This window comes from Colletotrichum abscissum (genome assembly GCF_030869225.1).
Source record: "Colletotrichum abscissum strain IMI 504890 chromosome Unknown Scaffold_1.1, whole genome shotgun sequence".
In the NCBI taxonomy this organism is placed as follows: domain Eukaryota; kingdom Fungi; phylum Ascomycota; class Sordariomycetes; order Glomerellales; family Glomerellaceae; genus Colletotrichum; species Colletotrichum abscissum.
This window is the reverse complement of record NW_026849987.1, coordinates 1,718,381-1,735,951: the sequence shown is the minus strand read 5'-3', so window position 1 is coordinate 1,735,951 and position 17,571 is coordinate 1,718,381. Positions and strand designations below refer to the sequence as shown.

The following is a 17,571-nucleotide window of genomic DNA, read 5'->3' as shown; positions in this document are numbered from 1 at the left end:
GGTTCACCAGGTGGACTATGCAGAAATACATAGGAGAAAAAACTTGTTAATCTTTCTGAGTGTTGGACACAGCAATGGATTTGGAGATATGAGTTAAGAAATGTAATCTTGGAATATTTTTGTACTATATACAAGAGAATAACATCCTTTTTGTGTGTAGGCTCATAGACAGTTGAATAAAGAGAATTTGTTACAATGATATCGTTCTACGTATCCTGTGATGAAGAGAGAAGCTCAAGCCTCTGGTTTGGCTCTTTGGGCTGAAGAGAAAGAGAAATAAAAATGTTTGACCCCTTTGCCCAACCCATGAAACACCTCCCACCCCAGTTGTGAAAAAAAATAAAACAGTTGTCGAGAAAACTTGTTATGCAGATTTGTCTGTCCGACCAGCCCAATCCGGTTTCCCACCTATCCCCCCTTCCAGATCCCGCCCCTAGTTGTCCCATTTGTGTGTGTTGTGATGTAAAACCCCAAGTCGCCTTTTCTTGTGTGTTGTGTAAGAATACATTATCCCCATAGATACAGTCGACGTAGAAAAGGGTGCTTTCCAGGAGGAGGGACTTGATCCCATCAACTCCTGGCGGTATTGTTTTTTATACAAAGCTCATGAATATTAGAAATTTGCCCCTGATTTTGCCGAATTTTGTTGTGGTTGGGTCTTTTGCGGTCGTGGTCCGTCGTTAATGATGATAAGATAGAATGAAGCGCGCGTCTGGTATAGTGATGAAAGAATTCTTGAGTCGCAGGAGGTTGCCCTTTGTCTTGGGCGTTGGTAGTATTTTTTTGGTTTGACGTTTTTTGTTTCTTTGTCTCGGATGATTCAAGAGGCGTTTTCTTCTAAATGCTTCCCCTCTTGATGTGTGCAGAGCGCCGTTGCTTCAGGTCCATGTCCTCGTCAAAGGCCTCGCCATCGCTGAGGGGGACGCTGTTGCGCTTGCCGTCGTCGTACTCGCTGCGCTCTGTCGACGGGAGGATCTTGCTCTCGCCGCTGCGGCTGGACATGGCGTCGGACTCTGCACGGGCGTTGCTGATCATGGTAGGAAGCTGACGGCGCCGCGCGTTGATGAACCAGTTGGAGATCTGGTCTAGAGGCAAAAAGATTAGCGTTTTTTGGTCCCACACCTAACGGGCTCTGAAAAGTGTAAACTTACTCATCTGCAGACCGGTCTGACGCATGAGCTCCTGCTTCTCGTCCTCCGTGGGGTAGGGATGGTGCAGGTGAGCGACGAACCAAGCACGCAGCTTGTCAGTCGTCTCCTTTGGCAGGTTGCCACGGCGCTTGCGTTGCTTGCTGTCACCGTGCATTCCCATGGCTCCAAGCTCTCCGATGCGCATGAACTCAGGGTAGTGACCGTAGCCGGCGGCTGAGAATGGTGTGCGGTCGAAGGGGTGAATGGAGCCGAGGGAAAGAGACTGGACTCGGCTGGGGTGGTGGTATCCATAGGCGTATCCGCTGGGGCGGTATGAAGGAGTGGCCTCCATCATGGGTCCTGAAGACATGGCCATGGAAGGGCGGATGGGCTGGAACTCGTCTTGGGAGTGGCCGCGAACACGTTGCATGGGGATCGATTCCCTCTCGAAGTTCATGGGCGGGAGGCTGGGAAGTGTTGGGCGAGACTCGAGACGCTCGTTGACTTCCATGGCGGGGGATCTCATGGAAGGCATGCCAGATGAAGACATGTAAGGGCTCGTCCTTGCGGATCCAGTCCAGCTCTCAGTGGCAGCGCGGGAAGGAACTGACGGGGAAATCTGGCGCTGAGGAATGCGAGCAGGAGACTCATAAAGTCTGGGGACACGGCTGGCTCTCTCACTCTCCTGCTCCTCGTCGATTGAGAGTCTCCTCCTCTTGTTTGAGTTTGGCGAGTGAACGTACTCGGGAGGCGTCATGACACCGGCATATCCGACTGTTGGCGAGGTGTTGGAAGAGGTAGTTCTGGTGGTTGATGCCTCCTGGGGTTGCAGGCGAAGGTGGAGTTCTGGGATGGCCTGTATACTAGTCAGTTGTGTGTTCAAACGCCTCTGTGGGCGGCGAGAATCGTCATACCTGACGAATTGATGGCAAGGCGATTCTCTCGGGCTCAGTACGAGGGCGCGAGGAGTAGTCTGAGGAAGACCTGCCGCCATCCCAGGGGTAGTTCTTGAATGCTGAATGGGGGGACGGAGCAGCCATGGCGAGCATAGACATCTTGTGCTGTTCTCTTTGAGAATGAAAGTCTTTTAGACACGACCGTTGCGGACGAGACACTTTGGGTGCTCGATCCTGTGGGTTAAAAAGAAGATTGGCGGACTCGAATGATGAAGCCGCACGGCGGTTTTAAGGACTGCTGCTGATCAGCCCAGGTTCTTATGTGGAGAAAGGTATGCGAGTAAGCTGTACCTAATACGGTCCAGCCAGGAAAGTTCGTTTTTTTCTTGTGTGAAAGTAGCACGTCGGAGAACGATTGCTTGTTGTATCTTGCTTGATGAAGCTTGTTCGGCGGCGAGGTCGAATAGTAGTAGTATTGTTATTGCTCGTCAACGACAGACAGAGGCGTGAAGAAGTAGAAGCGATAAAAGGATGCTGATGTGATGGTCAAGTGGTCCCAGCCGTGAATCAACAAGCAGCTCGAATGGGATGATGGTCGGTGATGCTGGAGGTAGACGCAAGGTGGGATGGCAGTCCTTTTGTATATCTTGGAGCTTGGGAAGAGGTCTTGTGCAGGAAGATTAACGGGCAGCGGTGCACAGATGTGGTGCCAAAATAGGAAATGGGAGAGAAGTGTCGAGGAGGAGGAAGAGGAGGACCCGGCGACGGGCCAAATTGGACAAATTAAGACGGTGATTTGAGCACACTGAAACTGACACGAACCAGCCTCAGACGAAAGAGCCCCAAACTAGTAGGTTCTTGTGAATCGGACCGTGGAGACTTTGACTGAGAGTAGGTTGGTAGGTAGACTTGTGCTTGTGAGGTATCCGTAGTAGAGCAAAGTAAACTGGACTGGACTGGAGAGGAAGAAGCGCACAGCCCACGGATGCTTAATGCCTTGCTATGTATCTGGGAACGAGGCCTTTGCTGATGTGGGGGAGGGAGGATGGTTTTGACGGAACAGACTAAACCTGAACTAGCCCAGAGCTGCGAGGCATGGGCAAGGGTGGCATGGCAAGAGGACGATCAGGGTACAAGCAGGCCGTCGATGAGGAACAAGAAGGAGGATGGGATTGCCCATCTCGACCAGGGTCGCAGGACCACACCGTCCGTACCCACACCCCAGTCAGGGCCTGGTCCTAGGATTGCTTCGGTGGCGTTCCCTTTGGCGGGCAACGGACTGATTATGCTAGCTCGAGGTGGTACTTGAGGATGTGCCAGCAGGACAGCATGGATAGGGGTCTGAACGAGAAAGAAAGTGACCAGGATACAAGAAGAAGAGTGGAAGAGATGGGAGAAGCACTAGCCTGCTCGAACAGTGACACGAAAAAGAGCCACTAGGGAAGCCGTAGCGTCTGTGGGCAGGGGTCTACTTGTGCTCCCCGGCTGCTCGTGGGCTCCCACCCGGGGCCAGGACGGTTGTGATGTACGTAGTGTAGATGAAATTGCCCGAAGGGGGGGCGCGCGCGGCGGCGGCGGATTATGGATATGGAGACACTTCAGTTGGTACGGAGTACTCAAGAGTCAATGGCGCTGCATTACTCCAACGACTTGACTACCTGCTACGGATACACTATTCAACGTGCCATCACATATGCAACTGGCGCGCTGGCTTCAACCAGTTACCTCACCTTCCCAGCCAAGCCCCTTCATTGTCGCTTGTAACGCTCTGGCCGCGCTCAGGTCCTATGATGGATTAAAGTGAACAAGACTTCCGTCTCCGTAGGCAGTCTTTGTATAAGAATCGAGGATAAAATAGAGATTTGCACAATTGACATAAATGAAGAATAGGCCCCCATCAACTAGACCGGGGGTTGGCACTGGTGGCCTGGTTCCTACTCTGGTACGTAACGGTCTCTGACCCGGCTGGCCGTCATTTCCTGATCGGAGCAGGTTCAGCGAGGGAACATGGTAAACCGGAGATGGGTTCAGTATACGACAGATTCTGTCCAATATTGACATGAATGAGTGCCCATAGCATTACCGAAAGAAAGATGAAGTCTAACAAAAGCGATAAAGGGCGAGCAGTGAAGGCCCTGTCGGCTCTATCCACCACCCTCCAACCTTGAGAATCAAGGTCCCGGATGTCGTGAACGGCAATACAGCGATCACCCCCAAGAAATTATCTGTTATTCAAGATGGCGTTCTTGACCCGCCGAACAACTGCCGTCTGAGCTCAGCAGTCCAAAATAGAAGACAGCGGGAGTCCTGAATTTTCCTGAACCTCTTGCTGGACCAACCTTCATCGTCCGTGAGCAATCGGCTCTTGAAGACTGGTCAACATAGCCGTAGAAGAGGACTAGTAACTCTCGAGCTCTCGAATCTCTCGATTTAGCATCTTGTTGTTGATGGGCGAAATCCATCGCTCGTGCTCGCGCCCTCGACCCAGGGAGGCGCCGTTAATTCTGCAAATACCAGCAGCTTTCTTTTTTGTGCACATGGTCAGGGAGTGAGACAACTCTCAACACTGTCAGGCATACGTCCAACATGTCATGACTTGGAGACATCTTGACAGGAAAGGGAACTCCCGTCACGAAAGCGAATGGTGGTGTGTCACAAAGCTGCAGTGGGGCGTATGGTTCTGCAACTGGTTGTTGAAGTTCCGGTTCGAGCTCGTATGCCAATGTGCGCGTGTGTGCATGTCTGGTGTCAAGTTGGTGGTGTGTCTGACGAGTGTGCCTGCGGATAAGGTGAATGGATGGACAGACGATGTTTTCATGGAGGGGGGACTGGGGGGTAGGCCAGGAGAGTAGCAGCCAGGGGAGCCCTGACGTGATGGCGCTCCCCTGCTTGTCTTTTCTCGATCCCGTCCACGCCCCCTCCCCTCCCCCAAAATTCCTGTCTAACAGCCATCCTAAACAATAGGGCGGGTCCGGAAGTCTCCTGGATGGGAGGAGAGGTAAGCAAGCAAAGGTTGAGTTGTGCGCTAGAGCGGCTATGCCATCCGCCGCTGACACGCCCACCCCCTTCAGCCCAATCCTAACGCTATTCAGGTATCGCATTCTTGTGCGAGTCCTGAATAAGGTCCGCGAGCGTCGCAGGCTCAAGTATTTGACATAGCCGCGCGAGTCTGTCGACGAGTGAGAGGGCAGGGAACACGATTCAAACGTCCATCCCAAGCTTTCCCAAGCTTTGGGTTGAAGAAACCAAGCCGATGAACTCTGTTGTTGTTTTCCCTTTGCCTTTGACTCTTCAAGCCACCCGTCAATCGCCCGGTCGCAGCTAACGTCTGTGACGTGCCCCAAACTTCCCTCGTGGGTGTGTCTGGGTGTTCTTGGGTTCAACCAGTCGCTGAGTTTCCAACTTGGCTTGATGCCTCGTCCGCAACATTCGATGATGGTGGCTGTGCTTGTCAACAAAAGCCATGGCACCTCGACTCAAGGACAACCGATGTAGACTGAAACGGCATTCACCATTGGATGCTTTTCTTCCGTCCGAGTGTTTTGGAACAGTTGCGTGCGATGTATGCGGCGCGGCTGTCCATGACGGGTCACGTCTAGCTATCGGATCGTTCTGACATTTGCCTTATCAGGAAGTGTTTGCAGGCCTGACTTCAAAACGAAGCATCCATTTGAGCAGAGTTGCTGGTCTGCGATTGGTGATGATCAAACTTTGACAAGTGTAACTTTTGTCACTCAACCCTCCCCCCTCCCTGTTCTTTCTCCCCGCAAAGCATCGAGGTGCAGCGTGTCATGCGGCTCAAGGCGTCTTCTTTCTGGCTCCATATCCTATTCGTCGCCCATTGTAAGCCGCCCACAGAATGTGTGATTTTTTATTTACTTTTTCTTCAGCAACGCCTTTGCGTTGTTGAGGATGCACTCAGGGCTGAGAGAACCACCGAGTCAGAGAGACGCACTAAGTGCATTCTGGTCAAGACCGTTGACTACCGTTTCAACTTCTGGTAGAAGACCTTTTTTCGGAAGCAAGCTAATCAGGGTATTGGCGCCTCAATCGTCAAGCCTCAACTCCAGGAAGGGGCCGAGTCTGTCGTCTGTCGCAGGGTACACAGGCAGCGCCTCCGGAGCCGAAGCCGTCCGCGCGAGGGAGAGCTGTCAAAAACGTAGATCTACCGCGGTGATCATGTGGCCCCGGTCAGCACCACGATTGACTGGGCCTGTCTGTGGCTGGAAAGGAAGTGGCAGGTTCCGAGTAGCATCAATGTTTTGCCCTGGCGGCCGTGGCGAATCCTTGCGACGGTATTGCCTGGGGTCCCACGATGTTTTTTCTGCTCACAATCCCTTTGACAGGTCCCAGAAACGGCTCAAGACGTGTGCATGACAGCTCGAAGGGCTGGAAGGTTCGTGAGATCTAGGTAAACAAGAATTGCGATTGGCTGTAAGGTGCGACCACGGTATGGTTGATCTGAGGTTGATCGGAACCAAAGATGGGATTGCTCACGTTGTCAAACGCATCCTCAACTTGCGATTGGCTCTTCAGGAACTGTCATGAAGGCTCCTTGTCAGGTGTCGCCTCAAGTTGCTGCGCCCCAAGAGTTGAGTTGGGGTTCCGTCGGAACGGGGTGCACATCATACACAGGAGTGCAGACCAGGCGAGACGGAAGCCCGGGTGCTGACTGATGGGTCGACAGGGGCCATGGTGTCTTCATGAGCCTGACGTTCGAGATGTACTCCGTATTGTAAGGAAGAGACGTTGCAGCTGTGGTGCCTTTCGTCCTTTGAAGGGACGTGCCGGATGGATATTCAGTCCAGAATACAGTCTGCATGTTGCTTCGAGTGCCCTTGATTTGGGTCGCCTATCTGTTTAACTCACTCCTCGAGTAGTCCGCACTCCGACTGGCTCAACTGGCTCAGATGGCAAAGCGCAGCGTGATCACTTGCTGGCCCTGGCGCGGCGGTTGACGGCATCCCGGTTCCCAGACGCCCCCTGCTGGCTGGGTTTCTTTGATATAGTGAGAATGCAGTGCGAGGCCGATCCCGTCACAGCTGCGAACTCTGGGCCAGAATCCAGTCGTGTCTCTCAGGTTACTCATTGCCAGGCTTTGCTGCTCATTTTTGCTCTGCGGTTCAGCAATGGCCAGCATGACGATCCCCCAGACACTTTGCGCTAGAGTAGCATGTTAGCCAGAGCAACCACGCGGACTCTGCGCCCACTGCAGGTACCGATTCCTCCGGCGATACAACGGCCTCTCCCAGCGCAGAGCGGCCCATGCGATAGGCCAACAGTCTGTGTCTAGGGCTGGCAAGGACGACAACCGCTGCACGCCACCAGCCAACGGGCTCTTTGTTGGTTGATGCATGCTTGTCGCAACGCCGAACAAGAATGACAGCGCACAGTACATGGTTGGTTTTGGCGCTTGTGATGGCGAACATACTGCCTTTTGGACGTAGGAAGCCAAGCTGGGTGCAGAAAGCTCCGAGCTCCATGAGCACGTTCGCACGGGATCAGGCTAGATAGAAGATGGCACCGTAGTCCATCGTTGGCTTGTCTGAGGTCGCTGTGTTGTTGGATGGTCCAAGTGCATATCTAGGGAAGATGGATGCGTGCTGGTTCGTGAAGTGATACGGACCAGCCAGGGCGGGGTCGGTGTTTGCTTGTTATGAAGTGCATGAAATGGCGTATATTGTGTTGTAACGGTTGGTTCTTTTGTCGTGCAATATGCATCGCCATCGCCATCGCCGTCACCAGCTTTGGATCTGGGTCACCGGAACGCCTCTCCAGGCCGGTCGGGATTGCACATGGCGCTCTTGTCGACACGGCGGTTGTCTCTGGTTGGCTGAGAGCGGCAACGGCAAGGGTCGGGTGATGGTGGGAGGCGCGGGAGGCTGCTGGTTTGCTTGCCCAGATCTCGTAGCCGATGCTGGGTATCGATCTCGGGGATGCACTGTACCGACTCTCATCTGCATGGCATGAGGGATTTCCACCCTTGTGGTCGCTATTCTGTTCGTTCGCCATTGTCATAACCATCGGTATGGAGCTCCCGATGGCGTGTATCTGTATGCATCGATAGGTATTCCAGCTTACCGCGGTAGGCTTGACCGACAGACCCAGGGTGGTGGTCAGTGGTGATGGTGTGGAGGGCGTTCTGCTTGTACCCGGCCTGGCGCGTGCATCGTCTTCAGACTTTCAGTCCTTTGGTGCGATTGGCATCTGGCACGCATGGCAGGGGCGCCAGCTCGAGGTGCGACGCAGAAGCTGATGCGTCCTGATTAGATGGCATCTGCATACGTCCGTCAGAGAGGAGCCTGGCTAGCACAAGTCTGAGATGTGCATAAGATGCATTGTTTACTGAGGTGCCTTAGCCTCAAAAGTGAAAACTACAGCAATTTTGTTCGGGTTGTGTGGTTGTGACTAGTGATTTGGGAGTTACCCACAGTATTACCTAAGGCAAGTCGTCTCTCTAGGTAGCTTCCTTATTACCTTAGGTATTAATGGAGCCAGGTACGTGCCCCGGTTATCCAAGCTTTCCTATGACCAAGGTCTAGCTGGCCAATGAGCAAGTGGTGCAGCTGGTTCTTTCCATTAAGGTCCGAAAAGTGGATACGCGGGTTGAGGTCGGGTTGAAGGGAAAAGAGCCACTGGGTGACTTTGCAACTGGTTCTTGCACTTTGCACTTGCGCCTGCCGTCTCACTTGCACCTGCCATTTTTCTTAGCGGCCAGCCTCCTTTCCTCCTTACTCTTTTCTCTCGTCGCACTTTCTTCCTATCCCCTCATAAAACGTCAAACCAAAGTTAGGTAAGGTAAACAATGGAATCAACGACTCTCAGACGGGACACAAATAGCCACTACGCTCATAACACTAGTCTGCTTTCGCCCAAGCCGTGGATCTCAAGCCCAGACTTCCCATTTCCATCAGCAATGGGCTGGGCCGCCAGCATAAGCAGAAGACAGCGGGCTCCAGCAGCCTGACACAGCTGGCTTCAGAGACGGCCATCTCTAGTCTCCTGGTAGTTCCTCAAAGGCTCACCGACCTTGCCGTTCAGGTCTTCGCACGATATCACGCCCCCAGAACGTTCGAAAACAAGTTCCGATTCCCGCACGCCGTTGCGTCCTCAGTTCCGCCCAGACGTCACTTGACACACGGGCTACATGCCGATGGCTTGCTTCTACACCGGTACTGAAGGAGATTAGAGAGAAAATAGAAGTGTAATCTTATTGTGACCTTGCAGAAAACAGAACCCCCCAACCTCACTCTGGCAAGGCTGCAAAACCGACAAGTCATAGTCGGAAGCAGGTAAAGGACGGACAGCGAGTGTGACTTGCATTGAATGTCGTCGACTCCCTGTCTGGGCCGGCCCCTGGCCCCCGGTCTCGAATCTGCCCTGCCCGCCCAACCGTGACATTGACCCTTGGCTGGCCTTGGACCTTGAGCCTTACTGTGTACTAGGTAAGGGACGCCTGGCGTAAGCAGAGGCCCACTTTCCATCTCCAAGGTGAATTGGATTGATGAATTGTTTGCCTGCAAGTTGCAAGCGAAAGCAAGTGCAAGGTCTCGGCTGTACCTTGCCCTGTTCTCTGGACTGAGTACTCCGTACGGGGTATCTGTATCTGTGTCTGATCTGTCTAAATGCCGTATTTGGGACAGATATCCGTACCTTCCATGACAAAGTACCTTACTTTTACCCCTAAGAATCAGCTAGAAAGACAAGGACGGTACGAAGACAATAGACTGGGAAGCTCCAGTGCGGTGTGCGCCGTGCCTGCCTCACGGAATATTGGGCCCAATTATCCGTGAGCATCTCTCCTTCCGGAGGAGACCCCTTCCACACTGCCCCTTCCCATTGGTTCCCATCCAGTATCTGGTAGATGGAGCGGGGAGGCTTTTTCCGATCCAGATTTCTCATTTGCTAACCGTCCACACCCGTCTTGACCGGTGCCATAGACCCGGGCATGACAACTGCTGCGAACATCCGCCAACGACGACCCTTTCCGATGTGATATGTGATGAATCCGAGGGGAGACAACAAACTCACCAACCTCACCTTCACCGATGGCCATCGCCGGTATCTGGGCCACGCATATGCGCAAGCCGTACATGCGCCCGATGGCGCTTCTCCTATCCCACCCCCATCCAACCACTCACACCAAGCACCAGCAAGCACACCAAGGACATCCATCATTTAGGCACTTGTGCAAGTAGCCGGCCCTCGTACTCGACCACCCTTCCACAGAAACATGTGCCATGCCCGTGTACATCGGACACTTCAATGGACACTCTGCTGGGAGCCCGATCAACAAACAAACTCCGCGAGCACACGCACACACACAGGCTTCTTATCGTTCCCAATATGGCACCGTCAAGCGCGGGTTCCTTCCGGTCCACGCACAGAACCGACCGATTGTTCGGTGCCGTTTCAAATTCTGGCCAGACTCATTCTTCGGCGAGGTTAAACGTTTCTACCTGGGCAAAACCGAAGCAGACTAGAAGAACTCTGCTCTTCCTACTGCCGTCGTGGGATTGGCCCCCCCGTCAATTATCTTTTCCCCGTCGTCCCAAGGCTGGACGCCACAGGCTGCGCGTTGACATCCAGGACCGACTTTTGGCTATCAAATCGGGACCGAGCCCCATCGAGAATACATCGACATCGTTCTACGATGTCGGAAGTCGACTCTTCTTCACTCCGTTCAGGGGGTTGATAATTTAATTCCCACAGTCGACTTAATCAATCCCTGAGGGACAGCTGGGAACTTCCGTTGTCTGCTCGTCTCCGCTCCTTGGAAGCCTTCGACCAATCTTCCAAAAGCCTCAGCCATTGGGCGGTCCCGACATCACTAATCATCATTCAATCACAATCTACCGCCATCATTGCACGTTCCCGCTGCCCTGTGCGCCGGAGCACACGCCCACCCGCAGAACGGGACAGGATGATCTTCCCACTGGACTCATACTGGAGCACTTTGTAGTGCTAGCTGATGGGCTCCAGATGCTTGTCTGTGTGCCTGCCTACGCCTGACAACGCGTACGCCCCATTGGCTGACAACATCGTGTCAAGCAAACTGCATACATGAGTGCTGTCGTTTCTTTGGACCATGTCCGAATCCCCTCAGCTCGCCCGCCTCGCCGATGCGGCCAGATGCAATTTGCATCGGTCGGCACTGCAGACGCCAGCAGCATGCGCGATCTTGACTCGCTGCCGTTCCCAAATCGATCTTGCTTCCCGTCTGCACATCGCTCGGCGCCAAGTACAATACATACGCTCACGTTGCCGCCCTTCTGATTTGTCCGAACCAGCGATTTTCAGTACCACTGGGCATAGCAGCGGTCTAAGTACCTTATTATCGAAGAAAGTTAATTCTTTCTAAGTCATAAGTATAAGAATATAGTTTTAATAAAATAGTATAATACTTACTTAGTACTTAAATTAAGATACTTTTTTAAACTTGTTATAAAAAAAGATAATTATATTATTAATTACTTATTATTGAGGTTCGTAACGCTATAGCTTTAATTATAATAGTTTCGTTTATAATAAATAAAAAGTCTAATTATAAGTCCTTTAAAAGCCTCTCTTTAAGGGCTATAAAAGCTTCTAAATATACTAAGTTAAAATACTTATTAAAATACTAATAACTAAACTAATTTTATAATAACGACTTTAATAAAAAAATTAAGAAACGAACTAAGAAATAATACTAAAATCCTTATTAATATTAAGTACGATTTATAAAAAGTAATAACGTAGTTATAAAGTATTAGTAATATATTTTATATTAAAAAGATTATTATTAGTATTAACGAGACGAATAGGGCTATATTAATATAATACCTCGGCTTTTTTTTATAGCTCGAGGATAATTATTTTAAATAATATTAAAAGTTTATTAAAAAGCTCTTTTAAATACTTTAGTATATTTATTACTATTTTTATAATAATAAAACTCCTAGTACTTATATATAAGAATAAGTTATTTATTTTTAAATAGTAATATTAGCTTATTAATAAGCTATTAAAACTACGATTTTAATAATTTTTTAATAAGGGAGAGGGTAAAATAAAGGAAAGGATAGGTAATTTATAAAAAGGGTTAAAATTAAATAATACGGAATTCGAGGGTAGGGTAGCGTCTATATATACTGCGGCAATCCTCTAGTAATATAAAACGATGGAGTTAAACAGTGCATGGCAGCGGTCAACGCGGTCCAGCTTCACCGCGCACTTTTGCTCCTCCACCTTTCAAGGGTAAAAAGGGGATTCACGGGCTGCTGTGGAGGTTTGCCTTGTCATACCCACACGATCCAGGTCCGTTCTGACCGCATTGATAAGGAATGATGTACGGGGGAGTGAACGATGGAACCCTAAAAATACCCCGTGTCACAACAGTGTATGCTCCGAATTGCTCCCGAAGGCGTTCATCCGCGACTTAGGTTGGAATGGCGCCCGCCGACTCCAAACATTTTCCCCGAAGCTTCAGGTAGCTGTCAGGTATGTCTTTCTAGAAAACTTTGAACGCAACAGCACAATTGACGGAAAAACGATTCTAGCACATTTTCAAATCGACTGAAATAGAACATAACATCGATTAATAGTCCGCCCGAACGGACACAACATCACCATCGCGTGGTGAGCGTCTGTTCGCCTCAACGCCTCATGTTTCAGAAGACCCGATTGACTTGCTTCAGCCTCCCTTCATCTATTTGCACGGATTATGGCCCAGATATCCGTCCTGCGATGTGCTATGTCGGCGGGCGGCGCGATTATGGACGATTGTGCTGACAATCCCTCCAGAATTTTATTTTTGCTAAATTTTCCAACATACGTACGTCCTCGCATCCTATCTGTCGAGACTCGAGCGGCATGTCCGGTCTGTATTGCAGAAGAGCCCGCAAAGGATCGCTGAGGTGGACATTCGAACTCCAGGTTGTTGCGCACCAACACATGGCTTTTACGGATATCGTACGTTTGACAGCTCCACGATGTCTCCATCAGGGAGAAAGAAACGGGACTCGTTGTTCTCGACGAAATGCCAGGCTTATTCGGCCTGCCAGATCGCTGGGTGGCCCACTGAACCGCATTTGCAGGGGTCATATTCGCAAAAATGACCAAACTAAGCAAAGATTACCCGTCGCGAGGGTTCCCATCCAGATGGATCTCCTTTGTCAAGACAAGGGGACGGCTTTCCATTAATGAGACGGCAGAGCCCGCCAGCTGGGGTGCTTTCAGGGATGTCTTGCTACCGTACCACCCCAGTAATCTTGTTCTTCTCTGGGCCCCACGTTTCGATTCGACTCGGAACCGGCTCCGTCCCTATTTCACTACCGAAACGTACCGAACGGGCGACCATGTAAGGAGCCACTTGATGAACGTCTGAAGCCTGGACACGAACACCACTGATGCAGTCTGCGAGAGAATAATTGCAAGCACGCGCAGGCCATACGAAGCGGTGCAACGCCAACGCTGAGGACGCTACTCAAGTATGGGGGGCCAGCTGAGAACGCAGCGGGAGAAATTCTGCCATCACGACCTTGTCAAACTCTAGGGCAACGAACGAGTGGGCTGCTTTGCCGTAGTTGTCATTCCCGGGGGTTTGGTCCTTTGATACAGCCCAGGGACCGTATCCAGCACGCTGCCGTGGAGAGACCAACAATTGTTGGACGACCCTGGAGCTGGATGGCAGGACCGCGCCAGTGAATCGTGGCAAGATCGATAATCTTGCAGTAGCAATCCTCCATCGCCTGTCAAATGTGGATGAGCCGCACCCTCCCGGTCTGACACCTCATGCCAACAATCACCGCCTCAATGACCCGCTCATTCATGTTGGGCCTATGGGCGGGCCTTTATTCTATTGTAGCCAGAGCCCCTTGCTCGCGCCTCTTGCGAACCGCTGAGGGCAAGTCGGTCTCGCAAAGACGGGCTTGACGAGTTGACTGTGCTGCACAGTTGTGGTCCCTGGAACCAGCCGCATGGTTTACCTGTTCTAGGCAAATAGTCGAGGACTCCCAGTCTACGATACACCCTTGACTCCTAACACTGCTGTCACTCACGGCGTCGGTAACTACTAACAAATACAACGGCTCTCTACATCAGTAGTTCCTCAATTGGAAGGACGGCTGTACGACAGGACGACGTGCAGTAACATACCGCAACCGGCGTGTTACCAAGACTCGTGTTATAGCCTGTCATCTGGCAGCTTCTCGTCCACATGACACAGAGTCCGTGCTTGTTTTCGGTCTTCAGTCGGGACAGAGCTCAGCGTGTCTTGTACTCTGCGGAACCTTCAACTCGTAACAGAGTTATCTGTGCACATTCTGTTCTGTTGCGTCAGTATGTCTTCGCAGTGTGTCCAAGAGGCTTGGTCAAATGTCCGCCAGTTGGATACAGGATATAGCCATGACCAAGCCGTATAACTGATCGGTCTACTCCGTAGCCACAATTAGTTCCTGGGATCTGGAGACCATTTGTGGAACTCGGGTTGTCTTCAGAGTATAGTTGATACAGTACGAAGTACAACCTCATGGATAGCTAGCAACTCGAACAGCACCGAAAGTTTTGCTTTTTTTTGCAAGATTCCTTGTAGCAGTTTGCTGCAAGATGAAGCATGCTCTCGCATGATCTACGACCGATAAGCCAGATGCTTTGCTTTTCGAATGTGGACTATGGCCGACGTCCCACCGGTTTCCTGCATGCTTCTGATCAGTGATGGATTTTGAGGACGAGAGAATGTCGAATGACTACCACGCTATTGACCAGTAAAGGCTAATGTACTTTCGATCCAGGCTCTACAGATTGTCATAATCTAGACTAATGGGTCTGTCGGATATTCGGATACAAGTGCCTGCCATCTGACGATTTCCGCTTTTCGAGGACAGGGCTCCCTTGAGTCGATTCGACAGCCTTTTCGAACACCCAATTTCTCCTATCAATAGCAACTCATATTTGCTATGCCTCTAACTGGGCCAAACGGCTTTCACCATGGGCTTCGTGAACGTAAAGCCGTCAACGGCTCGTTTTCACGTTGGACATGGAAGACACCACCGTATTGCACAGGCGGGATTCGCCGGCATCACCACCAGCTTGGCCCAACCTTTCATTTACAGTCAGGCACGTCGTACAAGATGCAGGCTTCCAAATGGGCCCTACGCCGCTTTGGAATCTCTTGGTGCAATCAAGACAAGTCATATTGTCCAACCATCCCGTGGACCTGGGGATTCAGTGGATCCTTTACGAAGACGGGCATCACCTGTACCTCGCGAGTAGAAGTCGTGACGATATTTTCTTCTCTGGAACACCCAGATCGGATCTTTGGGCTGTGGTGACCCTGGTCACGGCCCCGTGTATCGCGTCGCGCAAGCTGCTCCTTATTGAGTAACACAGCCGCCTTGGGGCGGCCGTGCTGGATACATCATGTACGGGCCTTGCTCCTCAGGGCGCCCTGGAAGTGACACAGACATATCAAATGGAGATCATGAGGTCCACCAACCGGTAGTTCCATTCAGACTGGACCTACACTCTCGTCCACAGAAGTTCGGCTGCGGCAACGTCGAGCTGTCGGCAACGTCAGTTGATGCAGCCGCCTTTCTGCTCCGCATGTCAAGCGCGAACCTTTAGGGTGACAGCAACCGTCAACGCCCAGCGGTAGCGTCGCAGCGGGAAGAGGACAGCAGCGCCAGAATGGGCAGTCACATCGTCTGTTCTGTGAAAGGCAGGCGCAGACGTTGTTGTGGAGAGTTTGCGGCTCCGATGCCGTCACAACCACAGCCTGTCAACATCCTACAGGGGCAAAAGCATATTTTATCGGGCACAGCTCAGGATTATTTCGGTGACACTTTTCAATCGGTTGAGGGGGGAATTGGCAATGAAAGGGAATTTTGGGTTCGATGAGATCTCGAGCAAGGCGTGCCGGGCGCAAGGCTCCCGACTCGACTCCCGAGTCCCGAGCCAGCGACGTGCATACCTTTACATTTGACAAGGTGCATAGTGCAAGTCCAGGCCCAGATCCAAGCGGCGGTCGCAAGGTTGAAGGAATCGCAGAAAGATTATTGGGAATCGGCAGATATTGGAACTCCACTAGGAGCGTGTTAAAGGACAGTTTGACGAGATATCTGGGCTCATTATGAAGTCATTTCCCGCCGGCACAGAAGGTCTTATTGCCAGACCTGGTCGGAAGCTCCATCTGCACCCCTCGACGGTGGGAGTCATATCGATTATCGGCCTCGGTTCTCCCCACTGGCGACCAAATTGTAAAGGGGATCTGTCAAGTTTGACAGCCGCAAGGGGACCACCAGATCCAACGCTGATGGATCGGACTAGGACGATTCGAGTGGGGTGGCAAAGTGGCTAGGAGGTTTAACATCCAAACATGCCTTCTGCCGACACCATGCTCCCCGTCATAACCATGGATCAGCCAGGCTTGGGGGAGCAACCCTCATAACGCTGGACGCAAGACTGGCGTGACCAGCAGGGATCTGAAAAGGCAGAAGGGCACGAAGGGCTCACACATTGGCTTTCCCGGCCCCTGAGGGCCGAAGGGAAACATGGGGCTTGTCAGGAATCTCATCCACTCGCAACTTGTTAACTCGCCCCGCGGACAATGACCGCAGGTAGAAATTCTGGGCTTGTTCTTCGCGGCAGACCTTATCCCGGAAGCCGTGCTCAATTGGCAATCTTCTGGCGTTGCTTCCGGACATCTGAAACTGAACAGGCAGGTCCGACCGGTGCCAGAATTCGATGCCCGTTCTCCACCCGTTTGCCTTGATCTGATCCCGGCCAGCCAGCCGACTGTTTGGCTTCCAATCTGCCAATTCTGGTGTATTCGTGCATACGAATATGGATGATGTTGCAACTGAAAGGGACTCCAAGGGCCCCCAAAATGATTGTAATCAAGATCGATGTGTAGAAGGGGGGGGAGACAGGAGAAGGACAGGCACAGGGAAGAGCGGCCAGGGCCAGTGCCAGACTCCAGAGCCGGATGGCGATGCTCATCAACAATCCCTACGTCGTACCCAAAAGACTCCTTGTCTTCATCTATCCAGTCCACTATCCATCCGCTTCCTCATCCCCTCCCATCTATCGTCCCCTGGAGCTTGAACCCAGCCTTAACATGGTCCAAGCGCCCTGTCAAATCGTAAAAAAAAAAAACACTTCATTTTGGGGCTGGGAACTCCTCCCCCGGCGTGCCAGGGTGTACCCTAGCACCTGTCACGATTTCTGGCGAGCGAATCGCATTCCGTTCTCGCATCCAAAGTCTGGATGCGAATTCCCGACGACAGCGAAATTTGACATTTCTCATACATTGTCTCCCTTCTTCTGACAACGAGCGTCGTGCGGAGAGAAGAAAACTAGAAGAGGAGACAACAGGGCAAGGGGAACTCAGCATGCAGAGATTCGTTTCTCTTCCCGATAGATGGGCTCGAACGTAGCGTACAGCAGCAGACACAGCGCACGGAATCTAGAGAGAAACTCCAGAACCTGTCGGAGTGCCAAAGCGGGCGCGGAATTGTTTCTTCACCACGTTGACCTCGAGTTATCCGCCTTCTGATTTGTCTCCG

The 17,571-nt window shown here is 51.7% G+C and overlaps 4 protein-coding genes across 4 annotated transcripts; 2 read left to right on the top strand and 2 right to left on the bottom strand.

The window, feature by feature from the left end:
- Positions 1-837: 837 nt before the first annotated feature.
- Positions 838-2,185, bottom strand: CABS01_00535 (homeobox domain-containing protein; the record flags this gene model as incomplete). Its single annotated transcript, XM_060533916.1, has 3 exons — positions 838-1,085; positions 1,152-1,986; positions 2,045-2,185. The coding sequence occupies 3 exons, from the start codon at positions 2,183-2,185 to the stop codon at positions 838-840; spliced, it is 1,224 nt and encodes a 407-aa protein (XP_060406430.1).
- Positions 2,186-7,741: 5,556 nt separating this feature from the next.
- Positions 7,742-8,282, top strand: CABS01_00534 (uncharacterized protein; the record flags this gene model as incomplete). The annotated part of the gene is made up of 2 exons (XM_060533915.1): positions 7,742-7,891; positions 8,094-8,282. The coding sequence occupies 2 exons, from the start codon at positions 7,742-7,744 to the stop codon at positions 8,280-8,282; spliced, it is 339 nt and encodes a 112-aa protein (XP_060406429.1).
- Positions 8,283-16,136: 7,854 nt separating this feature from the next.
- On the top strand, positions 16,137-16,364 carry CABS01_00533 (uncharacterized protein; the record flags this gene model as incomplete). Its single annotated transcript, XM_060533914.1, has 1 exon — positions 16,137-16,364. The coding sequence occupies one exon, from the start codon at positions 16,137-16,139 to the stop codon at positions 16,362-16,364; it is 228 nt and encodes a 75-aa protein (XP_060406428.1).
- A 311-nt stretch (positions 16,365-16,675) lies between these two features.
- CABS01_00532 (uncharacterized protein) lies at positions 16,676-17,005 on the bottom strand (the record flags this gene model as incomplete). Its single annotated transcript, XM_060533913.1, has 1 exon — positions 16,676-17,005. The coding sequence occupies one exon, from the start codon at positions 17,003-17,005 to the stop codon at positions 16,676-16,678; it is 330 nt and encodes a 109-aa protein (XP_060406427.1).
- Between the last annotated feature and the right edge of the window lie 566 nt (positions 17,006-17,571).